Source organism: Protomyctophum parallelum, assembly GCF_964188405.1.
Source record: "Protomyctophum parallelum genome assembly, chromosome: 18".
Taxonomy (NCBI): Eukaryota; Metazoa; Chordata; class Actinopteri; order Myctophiformes; family Myctophidae; genus Protomyctophum; species Protomyctophum parallelum.
In genome coordinates this window covers 18,707,609-18,722,401 of record NC_139716.1, presented here as the reverse complement: position 1 = coordinate 18,722,401, position 14,793 = coordinate 18,707,609, and the positions used below count along the sequence as shown (strand labels likewise).

The window sequence follows — 14,793 nt, the reverse complement described above, 5'->3', positions numbered from 1 at the left end:
TAGTGCCCGTCTGTCTCCCTGTCTTGTCTGTTGGTCTGTATAGGTCTGTACACTGGCTCAGCATGACTAATATAATGACTGATGTCATTGCCTATTTCTCTGTCGGTCTACTCTACACAAACCTTCCTACAGTGGAAACTGTTACTGTTACCACTGCAAGGCCTGTTATTAGCTTGCATAATACTTTAGGGCAGGCTATACTAATGCTGTGTGCGATATTCTCACACTAAACGTCTTGTGTGTGTGTGTGTGTGTGTGTGTGTGTGTGTGTGTGTGTGTGTGTGTGTGTGTGCGTGCATGCGCGATGGGCATGTCTGTGTAAATAGCATTACCACAAGATAATGTGTGTTTTGATGGGCGTGACTGAAATATAGTTCAAAGTTTAACATTTTCCATTTGACACACCTACAGTAAATGGCCTGCAAACCACCTGACCTCAAGAATGCAGCTCTGCATTACATGCACACGAGCACGTGCACACACACACACACACACACACACACACACACACACGCTCACGCACACATGCACACAGTACAGTACACATGCAAACATATCTGCATGCATTCATTCATACTGTACATCCACAAAAATGCATACAAATTTGTAATCATGCCTACTGTGACCATGCCTGCACACAGACTTACTTACAGGCACACACACACACACACACACACACACACACACACACACACACACACACACACACACGCACGCACACACACACACACACACACACACCCTGACAGATAAATATTGTGAAAATAGCAGATCTACAAGCAGCCATGTTAATCCATTCTGCTTACATATAGCTGTGACTTCCTGCACAGAAGCCACAGTCATGACTATAGGTGATGCCTTACTGTCTGACTCTGACCCCACTAGGGAAGACCTGAACAAGGCTCGTTCAACATCATTCTTTATCTTGACCTTCTAGTTTATTTGTGTTGGTGAAATTGAAGGGCCTGTGATAATGACTTAATCGGATCATAGGAGATGCATGTGATGTGAATGCTTTTACAGGTCTGTAAAAAACCACTAAAAGGAACCAGCAGCCATCAGTACCTGATCAAAGGTTAGACTGAAAGGCAATTTGTGATTTGTATACGCCGGTTCGGCCTCCCCTGTTGAAACATAGTCACCTCACAAGAGGACCTTCTCTGTTTTGCTATAGACTCATTGACATCCCTGCCTTTGGTGACTGATATTGTCCTTCTAATGATATTGTCCTTCTAATGAACGTTAGACTCGTTGAAACACACGTCCCTGCTTCTGGTGACGGATGTTGTCCTTCTAATGAACGTTAGACTCGTTGAAAACACGTCCCAGCTTCTGGTGACTGATATTTTCCTAACTAATGAATGTTAGACTCGTTGAAAACACACATCCCTGCTTTTGGTGACTGATATTGTCCTTCTAATGAATATTAGACTCGTTGAAAACACGTCTCTGCTTCTGGTGACTGATATTGTCCTTCTAATGAATATTAGACTCGTTCAAACACGTCCCTGTTTCTGGTGACTGATATTGTCCTTCTAATGAACTTCTAATGCTGAGATCATGCCTACTGTAGTACTGTATACTATATGCCTGCCCACAGACTTACTTACAGGCACACAAGCCCTACATTAAAAAGAAGTGTGTGTGTGTGTGTGTGTGTGTGTGTGTGTGTGTGTGTGTGTGTGTGTGTGTGTGTGTGTGTGTGTGTGTGTGTGTGTGTGTGTGTGTGGTTTTAACCGTTTAAGCATAATTTACTTGGGTTACTTTGAATACCAGGCCGTGGAGTTGGTAAAGGGGCGAGTTGTTTGGTATTCCTCAGTTCACACAGGTGTGATTTTGTTGAAGTACTGCTGGGGTCTTCAAGGTTTTTCAGGCCATGAACCCCTGAGGAATGAAGCATGGACCCCCACAACTACTATAGAATTGTGTTGCAAATTAAACCTTTTCATAGATTTCATATAGATTCATAGACTTGTTGACATCACTATCATCATTGCGTTCTTTCACTTCTCAGACTTTTAAAACTCTCATTAGGCTACTTAGTAAAACTTGACCTCATATAGGGCTCAAGCGTTTACTGTCAATAAAATAAAGAGTTCCCGGACCCATAATGCTTAAAGATGGGGTGCCCCCCCCTTCCCTAAACATGATCATCAGGCCTGGGCCATGGCTCAGTGGTCCAGGCACCTTGGCTGGTAATCCAGTCTGGCAGTGTGCCGCAGGTTCGACTCCCGATCCCGACGGCCTTTACTGCATGTCTTCCCCCCATCTCTCTCCCCATTTCCTGTCAGCCTACTGTCTGTTCCTCCATGAAAAAACAGCTGCTTTTGTATGATAAAGGGGGAGGGGTTAGGGGAGGGGATGATATTGTGATGTCACTATATCATTTCGATTGGGCCTTTTGACCTGGGCCTCGATTTGGCCTTTTGAGAAACCAAAAATACAAAGGGAAGACATATTTCAATATTCTAACCACACCTGAGGGTCTATTAGAGTAATGTTAAGTCCATAGACGCATACAAAACAGAAAAAATCACAGCACTCCATCTTTAAACAAACCGCATGAATCCCTCCTCTTCTGTAAGGTGTTGCTGCTGCCTCCGTCAGGCTGGTCAACGGTCCCTGCTCAGGCAGAGTGGAGGTCTTCCATGACGGCACGTGGGGGACGGTGTGCGACGACTCCTGGGGTCTCCACGATGCCCACATGGTGTGTCGACAGCTGGGCTGCGGCGTGGCCACCTCAGAGAGCCTTCTTTGGGCGAGGAAGCGGACGGATTTTGCTCAACAACGTCCAGTGCGTCGGCGCAGAGTCCTCTCTGGTGAGCTGCGCACACCGAGGTTTAGGAACGCACAACTGCCATCACGGGGAAGATGCCAGTGTCATCTGTGCAGGTCAGCAAATGAGATGTTTTCTTTATATCCCTTTCATACCGGGAAAGCATCTGTGTCATTTTAGATTTCAACTAAAGAGCATTGTTTTATATTTTGGCTATTCAAAAGTAGAAATGTTCAAGCTCATATAGCGTGTCACTTTGTGCCCCACTATGAGCTTGTAGATCTGCTATTTAAAAAAAAACCTTGTGCAAATCTTTGAGGTGTAGTTTTTAAAGTGAACATTTTTAACTCAAATGTTTGCTGCTGGGTGTCTCTGGATCAAAATATTTTCAGATGGGGGTCGGTGGCCATATCATTTTGGGGGTCCTTGATGTGAAAAGGTTTGAGTACCACTTTTTCTTTCTTTCTTTTTTCAGGAAACTGAAACGTCTTCAAGTGTGTCAGGGTCAATTACGTAATATCTTCTTGAATCATAAGCTCGTTTCCATGTGTATGTTCATGGGGGAAACCGAATTCCCATTCATTAACAATATGCGACATTGAGACAATGGGATTGACATTCAAAATTGTATGTAGCTCTGCCCTCCATGCCCTCAGTTTGCAGTCAATTCCCGTGGGCTGGGGGGAGGGGAAATTTACCAGGTGACTACCATTTTTCTTTCATAGTATAATCGATGGTCGCAAAAAACATATAGGCCTACTTAATGATAAATCAAAGAATAAAGTGACCTTTAAAAATATGTTGTTAGAGCGATGTGGATGCAGCATTATTATCATTAATTTGGGAGATTGTTAATATACACAGTAATATACTGGATAGCGTTACTCCAGTAAAAATATGTATGGGATTGCTAAGGTTCAAAAGTGCAAAACTGGAAAATAGAGCTGTATCATATAGCACTAGGGATTAGACATTAAAATGCCTGTCTAAGTACATTAAGTGCTGAAACATTGAATACTGCACAAGGAAAATGAATGATCTCCGGCATCTGCTCTTAATAACGCACTGTCACTATGTTTTAGTTCAGTAAGAGGAGGGCAGGAGGACCAGAAATACCTGTTGAATGTTTTTTTCCAAAGCAGCACACCCAAAGACGGGAGGAGCTATGCACTGAACATACAAGCGCCATTGTATCCGATTAGCATTAAACCTAATATCAACCATTCTGCTCACTGCATGGGGTTCTGATCAACTTCTACACAGACCTCCAAGTCGCTTTAGGAGGCTTCCTTCCATCATCAGAACATTTTGCTGCTACAGTAACTGACCTGTCCTCCAGGTGAGTGACTATATGGATAACTGGGGCAAATATAGTAGCAAAGAAGAATGGCTTCATGAATGTTGTTGTGGAATCATCCTAGAACAAAGTAAAACTCGTTGAAATACAAGGAGTTGTTGAGCTTAAAATGAGGTGATTCTTATTTACTTGTTCTTAGTTGCAGATAGTTGTGTAAACCTCATTTGTCCATATAGACTCAATGGAAGTGAAGTCAACCCCCAGACGTGGATCAAAGTTGGTTGTATGGTGGTGGTTATACAGTATAGTATATTTATATTATGAAACATGATTTTTCAACTTTTACGATGAAATAAGGGCTTTGGTAAGCTGTGTGCTATCCAGAATGACGTGGCTCTGCAAACGTCTTCATATGATGGGAGCTCTGCTCAAGCTCAACATTTTCAATCTAAAGCCAGCCACCGATAACTGAATCTGCTGAGCTCTATACAGCACCAAACCAATCTGTGTGCGACTGTGCATGCGTCCCAACTCCCAAGTATTTACCAAAGATGAAAGAGAAGATAATATGAGGCACGTGGTTCGGGGAAGTGCGACAAAGGTCATTCTTCCAGGAAAGTGCATCATAAGTATGACTGACGTATTTTCCAACAAGGTGTAAGCTCCAGAAATCCAGCTGTATTTATTTCCCCAACCACCCACCAGTTGGGTACTATTAAATTAGTTACTAGCAATATTACTGTAATATTATTACCGGTACTTTACCCAGTAACGAGCAAATGAAAACATTTAATTTAAAAGGTCAAGAGAGATGCTTTATTTTATAGCCTTTTTGGCTGATTGGTGACTCTTATTATTATTCAACATAATTTGATTTTGATTCTAAAAGAAGTTGACTCACACTAAATCCAAGCGTTATGTTCTAAATACCTATTTGTAACACTTTTTAAATGTGTCACAGTGTTTAGATTATAAACAGAATGTTTAATCGCTGGTAACCACATTTATGTGTTTAGGTTATACAATCAAAAGTCAGTCATATATGCGTGTTTATAATTAGAACACTAGTTGTTCTCGTGAGGTGTTTGAGGTGACTCGTGTTCTAGTGTAGCCTATTTTATATCCATAAATAAACATTTGGCATTTAATTATTACACACTGGTGTTTAGGTTTTAAACGCGGCACATGTTCCAGGGATTTACAAAACTGATTTTGTTGTTGTACATCACTTTTTTTGCGGGTAGGGGGGGAACGGGGGCAAAAGTAATATGTAATATTATATGTAGAGTAGGCCTAATATATTACTCTTGATTCCAAGTAATATTATATTACCTTTTTAAGGAGTAATATGTAATAAGTAACAAGTACTCTCTTGAGTAATATTGCCCAACACTGCCCACCAGGTACTCCTAAGCTACTCCTCTACATGTTGTTGCTGTTGTTGGTAGGTTTTATTGTCGCTGTATAGTTTTGGCTATAGGGTTAAAGTGAGGACTTTAGGAGGAGTAATGAAATGTGAATTGGTGGTACGTAAGTTAGGGTGTCTAGTCTCACTTTATTTATACAGAAACATTCTGAGCTCTTATCACAACTCCAGCTCCAGTGTAGCAGCATTCCTTCATTTCACTGCAGTGTTTATCACTCACGTTGCACGCACGCACTCACACAGGCAGCACACACACTATAGTATATAATATTATGCATTAATGTATGCTAGTCTAATTCCTATATTAATGTATTATTTAGTCTAATTGCTTGTAATTGTAATCATAAATAATGAAACAGGATTGTACAGTTATGTATAGGCTACAATGTTCATATATACAGTTATAATTCTATCAACCAATTGTATATATATTTCTTTGTTTTTTGTAAAAGCACTATATTCTGATAGATAGTAATCATTGCTATAGAGTGTTTATTCAGTAATAAACAGAAAATCAGGCGTGAGTGCCCATTTATAGGGTGTCATTTTTATAGGGTCCCAGTTCCAATCTTGTCTGTTCATTTCTTTGTGTCATCACTTCCAATTCCACCTGTTTAATCTGTCTGTATCCTGTCTGAAACATGGAGACTCCTGTTACTGAACACTAAAATCACACCCGTGTGAACTGAGTGTTGCAACTCCCCTCTCTCTCCCCCCCTCCTCTCATCTCTCCCTCTCTCCTCTCTCATTAGCAGGCAACAGTGCGTGCAGCACTAATACTATCTCTCTCTCTCTGTTTCTGGCAACAGCGCCCCTACTGGTACTCATTATACTGGCTCATTAACGTCACATAGGTTAACCACACAGGTAGGTGTACACGGACATTGCTGTTCCTTGGAGTGGTTGCACCACTCAAAAATATATATTCTTTTCTTTTAAAATGTCAGAAAACATGGCCTCGGCGATGTGTGAGGAGCAGTTCCAGTGCTGCATCTGTCTAGACATCTTCACCAAACCCGTGTCCATTCCGTGTGGTCACAACTTCTGCCTGGCGTGCATCCAGGGCTACTGGGACACCAGGGAGACGGCTGAATGCCCGCTGTGTAAGGAGACCTTCCCCCGCAGGCCCACGCTCAAGGTCAACACGGGCTTCGCCGACATCACAGACAACTTCAAAAGGTCTAGTATTTTTTGGATTGATTGATTATTTTACAATAGAAAATGCAAACGGTACAGGGTACAGTCAAAGCACATTGGTCCAAAAGGATAACACCGGAAAAAGACCTTGCGGTCTTGTTTCCATTCGGATCCCATGCACAGTTGCACGCCACAATGACAATAATCGAGATATCTCAAAAACATGATAACTATGTACAGGTCGAAATAAATAATCCGGGAAGGATCCGCTGACAATGACAGGTGAACTTTCAGACCTGTTTTAATGGAAGCCAGTATTTGCTTGTTTTTTAGAATGCAGGGCATTCCACACCTGAGTGGCAGTGCTGTGGAAAGTGAATTTAACCATATTTGTTCTAAATGCGGGTGGCACAAGATCATTATTTATGCTCCCTCTAGTGTTGTGGCTATACCTGTCGTTTCGTTTGTGTAACATTTCCCTGCCTGGCTTGTCCTAACTTTTTGTTGTTCTTTGAAACACTGCCTAGTGCAACACTAAACATATTTTTTTGTCACACCATCACTAAACACGGGTATATTTTACCCAATATAAAATATTCCATAAAATATATTTCTCATCAAAATATATTGCACTACAGCAATACATGGCAACTTGCGGTACTCTTCTTTAATATTTCATCATGACTTTTCACAAAAAAAACAAAAAATTGATTTCATCAACTATCATGGGGGGGGGGGGGGGGGGGGATCGGTGAAAAACACATTTTCACATTTGCATGTTATTTTTAGAATATTCCTAAAAAAAGAGAAATTAAGTTGGGAACGTCTCCTTTGGTCCACCCATTCCTAAGACATGTGAGAATGGTCTAGTGCAGGGTTCCCCAATTAATTTTCCTCAAGGGCCATATTTTGACTAGCGTACCAGGCTGTGGGCCGAGTCTGCACGCGCGAGGTCGAGGTCTTGCCCTGAAAATTCATTTTCAGGGCAAGACCCCATTTGAAAAGGATGCCCAGTTTGACATGCATAGGCTACTGACCCCCATTTAATGCCATTTATATCTGGGACCCTTAAAAAAAAGAAAAAAAAAAGATTTTTTTTTTTTTTTTTTAATTCTTTCATGGGCCACAAGGGGGCGCTCTGTGGGCCGCAAATGGCCCGCGGGCCGCCTATTGGGGTACCCTGGTCTAGTGAATACAAAAAGAAAAAGACCATTGTGGGTATTGGACTTTTCTCTATCACACTATCACTAAACACGGGTGAAATTCACCCTGCCTGTAGGAAATACCAGGTATGTGGGCAGGGAAACAAACCCACCTTCTATGATGTCACTGAGAATTATGAAGGTACTGAAGGACCCACCCACCTCAGACATCATCAGCAACATTATGAAAATTGCAAAAATATAATCACCCATGTTTAGTGTTCTAGGGTTAAGTGCATTAAGGGCAGATTCACACTATGGTCCCAGATGCGCACTCTGGACCACTTGGCAGATGTTGTGGTAGGTTTAATGCTGCATACCGTTTCCCAGAGCGGATCACCCAACCATTCCCGGGACCGCATGGAGGTAGTCTCTGGACCGATTGAAGTGAACTCGGATAGGCCTATACGGATCACTGCAATGTGAAAGCATTGAATACAGTTCAATGAAGTGTAGGCTACTTGAGTGCGGAAGAATCAAGGCTAACGGGGACCAGGCAATCATGTTCGGGAACGGTTTGAATCAAACAGGTTGAACCCTACCCCCCCAAAAAAACTATGGAATGAACTTCCCATTGCAATCAGAACTGCAGACTCACACCCAATCTTCCGCAGTAGTCTGAGCACTTATGCCCTATCCTCGACAAATTTACAGGCGTATGCAAAGGCTAAACGTATTTAATTTACATAGCATAGTTGTAGTAGCACTCTAGTGTATACGTTTTATTGTACAGATATTCTACTGTTAGACGGATGTTGGGTTCTATACTATTTCTAGGTATTTGATGTATTAAGTGTTGTTCTTGCTTACTGTAAATCGCTCTCGATTAAGAGCGTCTGCAAAATGCCTAAATTGTAAATCTAACCTGATTGACATCGCTTTAATTCAAATTGAATTGAAACTGAATTTAACCGAATCTGAATCCAAAAGGTTGCTGAAGGTCAAGCTACGGCAGACCGAAGACGGCGGTGGCGTCCCGCCAGTACCCCAGAGGTGTTCCGTAAGGTCCCTCACCGGGCCGCCCGAAGAAGTGTCCTGCGATGTCTGCCGTGGAGACACCAAGCTGAAGGCGGTCAGGTCGTGCTTGGTGTGCCAGGCATCTTACTGCCAGAGCCACCTGACGCCCCACCAGAGGGAGGCCGTCCTGCAGCAGCACAGGCTGACCGACCCCGCCACCTTCCCCAGCCAGGGTCTGTGCAGGAGGCACAAGAGACCGCTGGAGATGTTCTGCAGGAACGACCTGTCCCCGCTGTGTGTCACATGCACAGAGACGGACCACCAGGGCCACGACACCGTGCCCATGCACAGGGAGAGCGTGAAGATGAAGGTAAGGACTGATTGATTTATCAATGGTCAGTCTTTTGTCTGCCATAGTGTATTGCATTCATATGACTTATAAGATCTAATGTGACTATTTTGTTTGTTGACCAGACCATGCTTACTCTGCTTTTCCGAGTGTCTTCTAAATGCATAAATTGTATAATTGTAATTGTAAACAGCATTGTACATGAATGAGATCTTAACATGAAATAAGAAAAGAAATCCCACCATGTTTTTTTCCCTTTATTGGTGGTAATGTTTCGAGCCGGGAGGCTCTTCCTCAGACCTTAGTGTTATTCTGGTGTGCAGATTATTCTGGTGCAGCAAGACCAGGACAGGATGTACGTACAGTATATGTGCTTTTTGACACCTTTTTCCACTTGGGAACCTACAGGCTCAGCTGAGGAAGACCGAGACAGACATAAAGCGATTTGTTCAGTCCAGACTGAAGAAGATGGAAGAGGTCAAACACACCCTGGAGCTGAGCAGAGTACGTTTTACGCAGCAGTGCATTCACGTTAGCTACATTGTTTGTATTCCAAAAGCCCAGAAAAGAAAAATATGTTATATGTTTTTATAGAATACATTTCATGTTCATTGCTTTTATCTTAACAGAGGCTAGCTTGTAGAGCATGACAGAACAGCCAGGGTTAGGTATTTCATTCACAATTTACAATTTAGACATTTTTTTAGCAACCCAGAGTGTTGGCTGAATGAATAACAACATCCTAATACAACCTGATACTGGGGGGTCAAATCATGACAGGCAATTGACCCCCCAGTCAAAAAACACTTTGTTTGAAATAGACACTCATGCTTTCCAAGGTGTGATTTGGGCTGGGAGGAGGAGTAGGACTAAGGCCCTATACGTCCTCTCTGGGGGGGGGGGGGGGGGTAATACCTGTGACTAATTGGTAATACATCAAATACATACAAAGTAGTTATCATGAATCATACATAAGCTAAGAGCGAAACAGTGGAAAATGAATACAATGAAACTATGCATATAAACTATACAGTGCTATGTCAACATTGATTGATTGATTGATTGAAGTATTTATTAACATTTTGCAGAATTACAGTACATTTCAAGTACAACTTAATACAAAAAACTGTCAACTGTGAGTGGTCGACACCATAAAGTATTACACTTGTTTACAAGAGGGTCCACCATTTTCAAGTCATAGGATTTGTCACACACGTTACCGCAGTGAAATTTGTTCTCCGAATTTGATCCATCTCTTGGAGCGGTGAGCCGCTGCCAAGGAGCGGTGAGCTGCAGCCGTGCCGCGCTCGGGAATCATTTGATTAGTTGATTTGACCCCCCAATCCAACCCTTTGATGCTGAGTGCCATGCAGGGAGGCATTGGGTCCCATTTTTACAGTCTTTAATTGGTATGACCCGGCCAGGGATCGAACCTCCCAGTTTCAGGACGGACACCATAGGCGGCGGGTGCATAAGGCTAGGGAAGGCTTAGCCTTCCCAAAAATTATGCTGGGTATTTTTTTTATATATATAATATATGTGCGCAGCATTATAGAAGGTGTCAGAACTCAGCAGCGCCAGTGCCCGCACGGTTCACAGTTCACACCACTGCAGCAACACTGGCACGTTCAGTGGAGTGACTGCTGTCTCTGTGCCGTCTGTGGAGAGCCATGAGCCGCGACTCCCGAGAATCCCCCCCAACGCAATTCTATAGCCTACCCAAAGGTAAAACGCACCCGCCGCCTATGACGGACACTCTAACCACAAGGCCCCTGTCTGGTAGCAGAAAAAAAGATACTATCAATAATGTCTGGGAACTCGGGTTTAGCAGTAAAACTGTTAATATTTCACTTGTCTCGCCTTACCTGGTCAGAATAGTGTGGAGTCCGAGATAGCAGGCAGCGTGGAGGTGTTCAGTGAGCTGATGAGCTCCATAGAGCGGAGGCAGGCGGAGGTCATCGAGGAGATGGAGGAGAAGCAGAGGGAGGCAGAGAGGAGGGCAGAGGGCCTCCTCCGAGAGCTGGAGGAGGAGATCACTGAGCTCCAGAGGAGGAGCGGAGAGCTGGAGCAGCTGGAGCAGACAGAGGACCACCTCCACCTGCTGCAGGTATACGGAAACATGTGTGTTTCTGTCTGGATTAACTGAGGACCTACCTGTAGATGTTGCTCTAGAGATTAACTAAGGATGTGGAATCGGAGATGTGGCTCTAGATCAGTGGTTCCCAAACTTTTCAGGTCGAGACCCAAAAGAGAGATTAGGAGTTTGCCCGGGATCCAAACTAATGAAAATAGCAGATTTACAAGCACCCAACTTTCTTCACGTTGTGAGCTTTTGAAACATTTTCATTCATGGAATTTCTTCAAATCATAAATAAATTTTCCTTTAAAAAACAACAACAATAATAATCGTTTGAAATATATATATATTATGTTTTTCTAAATGTAGTAAAAGTCATGACCCATACAAATTGGTCTGTGAACCACAAATGGGTCCCGACCCACTGTTTGGGAACCAGTTCTATAGTCTAGGTTACTGTAGGCCTAGATGTGGCTCTAGATCTTTTTTTTTTTTTTTTTTTCTCAAAATATGTTACTAAATGTATATAGTCCATAAAGATAAACATTTATCGTTGAATGATAATTGGGTAAATGTGTCTCCTTGTGTTTCCCGCTGTAGAGTTTACCGTCTCTCAGCACCCCTCCTTCCAACAAGGACTGGTCTGAGATCAGCGTCCACACATGCCTCTGTGTGGGGACGGCCAGGAGAGCCATCTCTAAGATGGTGGACATCTGCAAAGAAATGGAGAAGAAATTGTCTGTAGAGGGTCAGTAGTATTTTAATTAGAATAGATTGATTTATTTGTACAGGCCTTTTCTAAAGTCCTTCAAGCTCAAAAACAGTAGTTTATACAGTCAAAGCTTTGATCACCTCAAATGGTTATTCTCGTTGTATGACCAGCTAACTGATTGACACATTGATTACATTTTTGTAACTATCAGTATATCCTTTTTGTGAAAGTCCATGTTGGAAAATGAGCTGAAACACAATTGTTTTTCCACCCTCTTATAGAACTAAAGAGGATCCAACAATATGCAGGTATGCTATGCTATGCTGCATGCCGTGCACAGCACGGGCATGCAGACACACAAACACGGACAACACAATGTAGACATGAACACTTCACTCCTCAATGCAAGGTCTCCTTTCATTCGTTCAATCCTCTTTCTTTGTTATCTGTCTTATACCAGTTGATGTGACTCTGGACCCAGTTACAGCTGCGTCCTGGCTTGTTCTGTCTGCTGATGGGAAGCAGGTATACAGTACATTCTGAACTTAGCGTTAGAATTCTCCACAATAAATGACCAAATCTATTCCAGAGTTCTCACAATGTTCTCAAAGGATTATGTTAGCTGTAAAATAAATTATTTAGGTCTGTTTAGCACCGTTTTTATATACCACTGGAACCTATAGTGTACCTATTCTGAGCATGTCGCGGCTAGATGAACATTTGGCCAAAATAGCCATATTAAAAGCTCACAACGTGTTGCGACATGATATGTTATGAGCTTGTAGATTGGCTATTTTCGCACAACAGATTTGGCATAGAGGGAAAACATTTGCTTGCCAAATAGGTCAATGAATGGCTTAAGTGGTTCTACTTTTGGTTCAGCTGTTAGTCATTAATTAAACCGATGATGATTATGATGATGATGATGATCATAATGATTGACAGGTGAACCTGGGGTACAAGCAGAACCGGATCACAGCTCCTGATGATCCCCGGAGGTTTGACTCGTGTGTCTGTGTTCTGGGGAAAGGAGGCTACAGCAGTGGACGTCGCTACTTTGTGGTACAGGTAAGACCTAATATTATAACTAAGTCACCATGACCTGCATGGTCCAGGTTGGGAATAATACGACAAACTGTGAGCTTGGCGTACACCAAACTCTCTGATTCAGATCCATATATTCCACTAGTGCAGTATGGCTTACAACCTTTTTACCCTGAAGATCCCCCTTCTTACATCTGGAACCTATTTAGGTAATGTGTTTGTCACCGTAGACACTTAAATCCTTAATTATCCCCCAGAGTTAGTGTCAAAGTGTCCCTTCCTCCACCATCGGTGTATGAATGTGTGTATGAATGGGTGAATGTAATGCACAATCTATGTAAAGTGCCTTGGATATAAAGGCGCTATATATAAATGCGCCATTTACATTGTGTATATTTTAATTCCAGGTTGGAGACAAGACGGACTGGGACGTGGGCATGGCCAGGGAGTCGGTCAACAGGAAGGGAAGCATCACGGTGAACCCAGACAGCGGCTTCTGGGCCATCTGCCGCCGGAAGGCCGGCAGCCTGAGCGCCTGCGCCGGCCCCTCCGTGACCCTCCCCCTGAGAGACGCGCCCCGGAAGGTGGGCGTGTTCCTGGACTACGAGGGAGGGACGGTGGCGTTTTACGACGCGGAGGCCAAGTCGCACATTTACACCTATCGGGGGTGCGCCTTCACCGAGGCCCTCTACCCGTACTTTAACCCTTGCCTCCACGACAACGGAAAGAACGTCGCTCCGTTGATCATCTGTCCCGTCGAAATAACGGGAGGAACCGGCAGGGCGGCAGGATATTTTGGACAGGAAGTTGAGGCCGAGGTCCCGCCCCCCACCACACCTCTACAGCAGGTGCCACCGCCGGTGCCACCCCGGACTCGCCAATCGCCCGTTCGCTCTTTGTCACGTGACACCCTGTTTTGAAGGAATCTCCAACTAAAGTGGTAGACTATGGGCCAGCCAGGAACCATGGGCTGCACAATGGTGGGATCATCTGGTGTGTTTAGAGTAGGGTTGAACTTGAAATGAACAAACCCAGAGCATTTGGACCTCCATACCGTAACACAAACCTGCTTATTTGGGGCGGCGGTGGCTCAGGGGTAGAGTAGCCAGATGGCAACCGCAAGGTTCCCAGCTCGAACCCGGGCTCCCCCAGAGTTAGTGTCGAAGTGTCCTTGAGCAAGAGCAGGTTGGTGCCTTGCATGGTTTCCGCCGCCATCTGTGTATGAATGTGTGCGTGAATGGGTGAATGGGGGACATAGCGTTGTTTCGGAATGGAGGGGTGAATGGAGGGGTGTACCCGGGTGAATGTAATGCACTATGTAAAGCTCCTTGGATAAAGGTGCTATATAAATGCACCAATGCTGTGCGGGGTGAAACCAATAAAACTGTTACTTTTCAGGATTCAAATTAAAAAATCACACCCATGTGAAGTGAGGGGCACTCTCATCGTACATCATCATACATCATCTCATTCCGGCCAATCAGAATTTGCATCCTCACCTTAGGCTAATGCCCCTCAAAAATACCAAACATAGCTGCTATACGCAAGCTCTAAATAGTCTCCCTCTCAGCTTTCCAACCATATAGTTTCCAACCCTTCCAAAAATAAACCTTTCTCTACTTCCTCATGCCTTTAGTTGTCTACCCTTTTCACACTTCAGCTCCCTTTAAAATGACCACTTGCGAGAGTAGGTTCTATTGACTTCACCTTGAGACATTTGAACAGTTAATAGAGCAGACAGTGAAGGCCATTTTGTCTACCAGCTCTGGTTCCACAGATAGAAAGCCCATTCATTCAGCCCATAGAATCATCCAAA

At 43.5% G+C, this 14,793-nt stretch overlaps 1 protein-coding gene across 1 annotated transcript; it reads left to right on the top strand.

Moving 5' to 3' along the window:
• Positions 1 to 3,986: 3,986 nt before the first annotated feature.
• LOC310875917 (zinc finger protein RFP-like) lies at positions 3,987 to 14,226 on the top strand. The gene is made up of 10 exons (XM_083789351.1): positions 3,987 to 4,119; positions 6,447 to 6,678; positions 8,769 to 9,165; positions 9,553 to 9,648; positions 11,018 to 11,251; positions 11,822 to 11,969; positions 12,215 to 12,241; positions 12,394 to 12,458; positions 12,879 to 13,001; positions 13,385 to 14,226. The coding sequence occupies exons 2-10, from the start codon at positions 6,452 to 6,454 to the stop codon at positions 13,895 to 13,897; spliced, it is 1,830 nt and encodes a 609-aa protein (XP_083645477.1). The 5' UTR covers positions 3,987 to 4,119; positions 6,447 to 6,451; the 3' UTR covers positions 13,898 to 14,226.
• The last annotated feature ends 567 nt before the right edge of the window (positions 14,227 to 14,793 follow it).

Excerpts from the sequence above, each read along its gene's own strand:
- LOC310875917 (XM_083789351.1), top strand. The coding sequence starts at position 6,452 with ATGGCCTCGGCGATGTGTGAGGAGCAGTTCCAGTGCTGCATCTGTCTA. Across the intron at positions 11,970-12,214 it reads GAAGAAATTGTCTGTAGAGG|AACTAAAGAGGATCCAACAA; the intron begins GTCAGTAGTATT and ends ACCCTCTTATAG. Across the intron at positions 12,242-12,393 it reads GAGGATCCAACAATATGCAG|TTGATGTGACTCTGGACCCA; the intron begins GTATGCTATGCT and ends GTCTTATACCAG.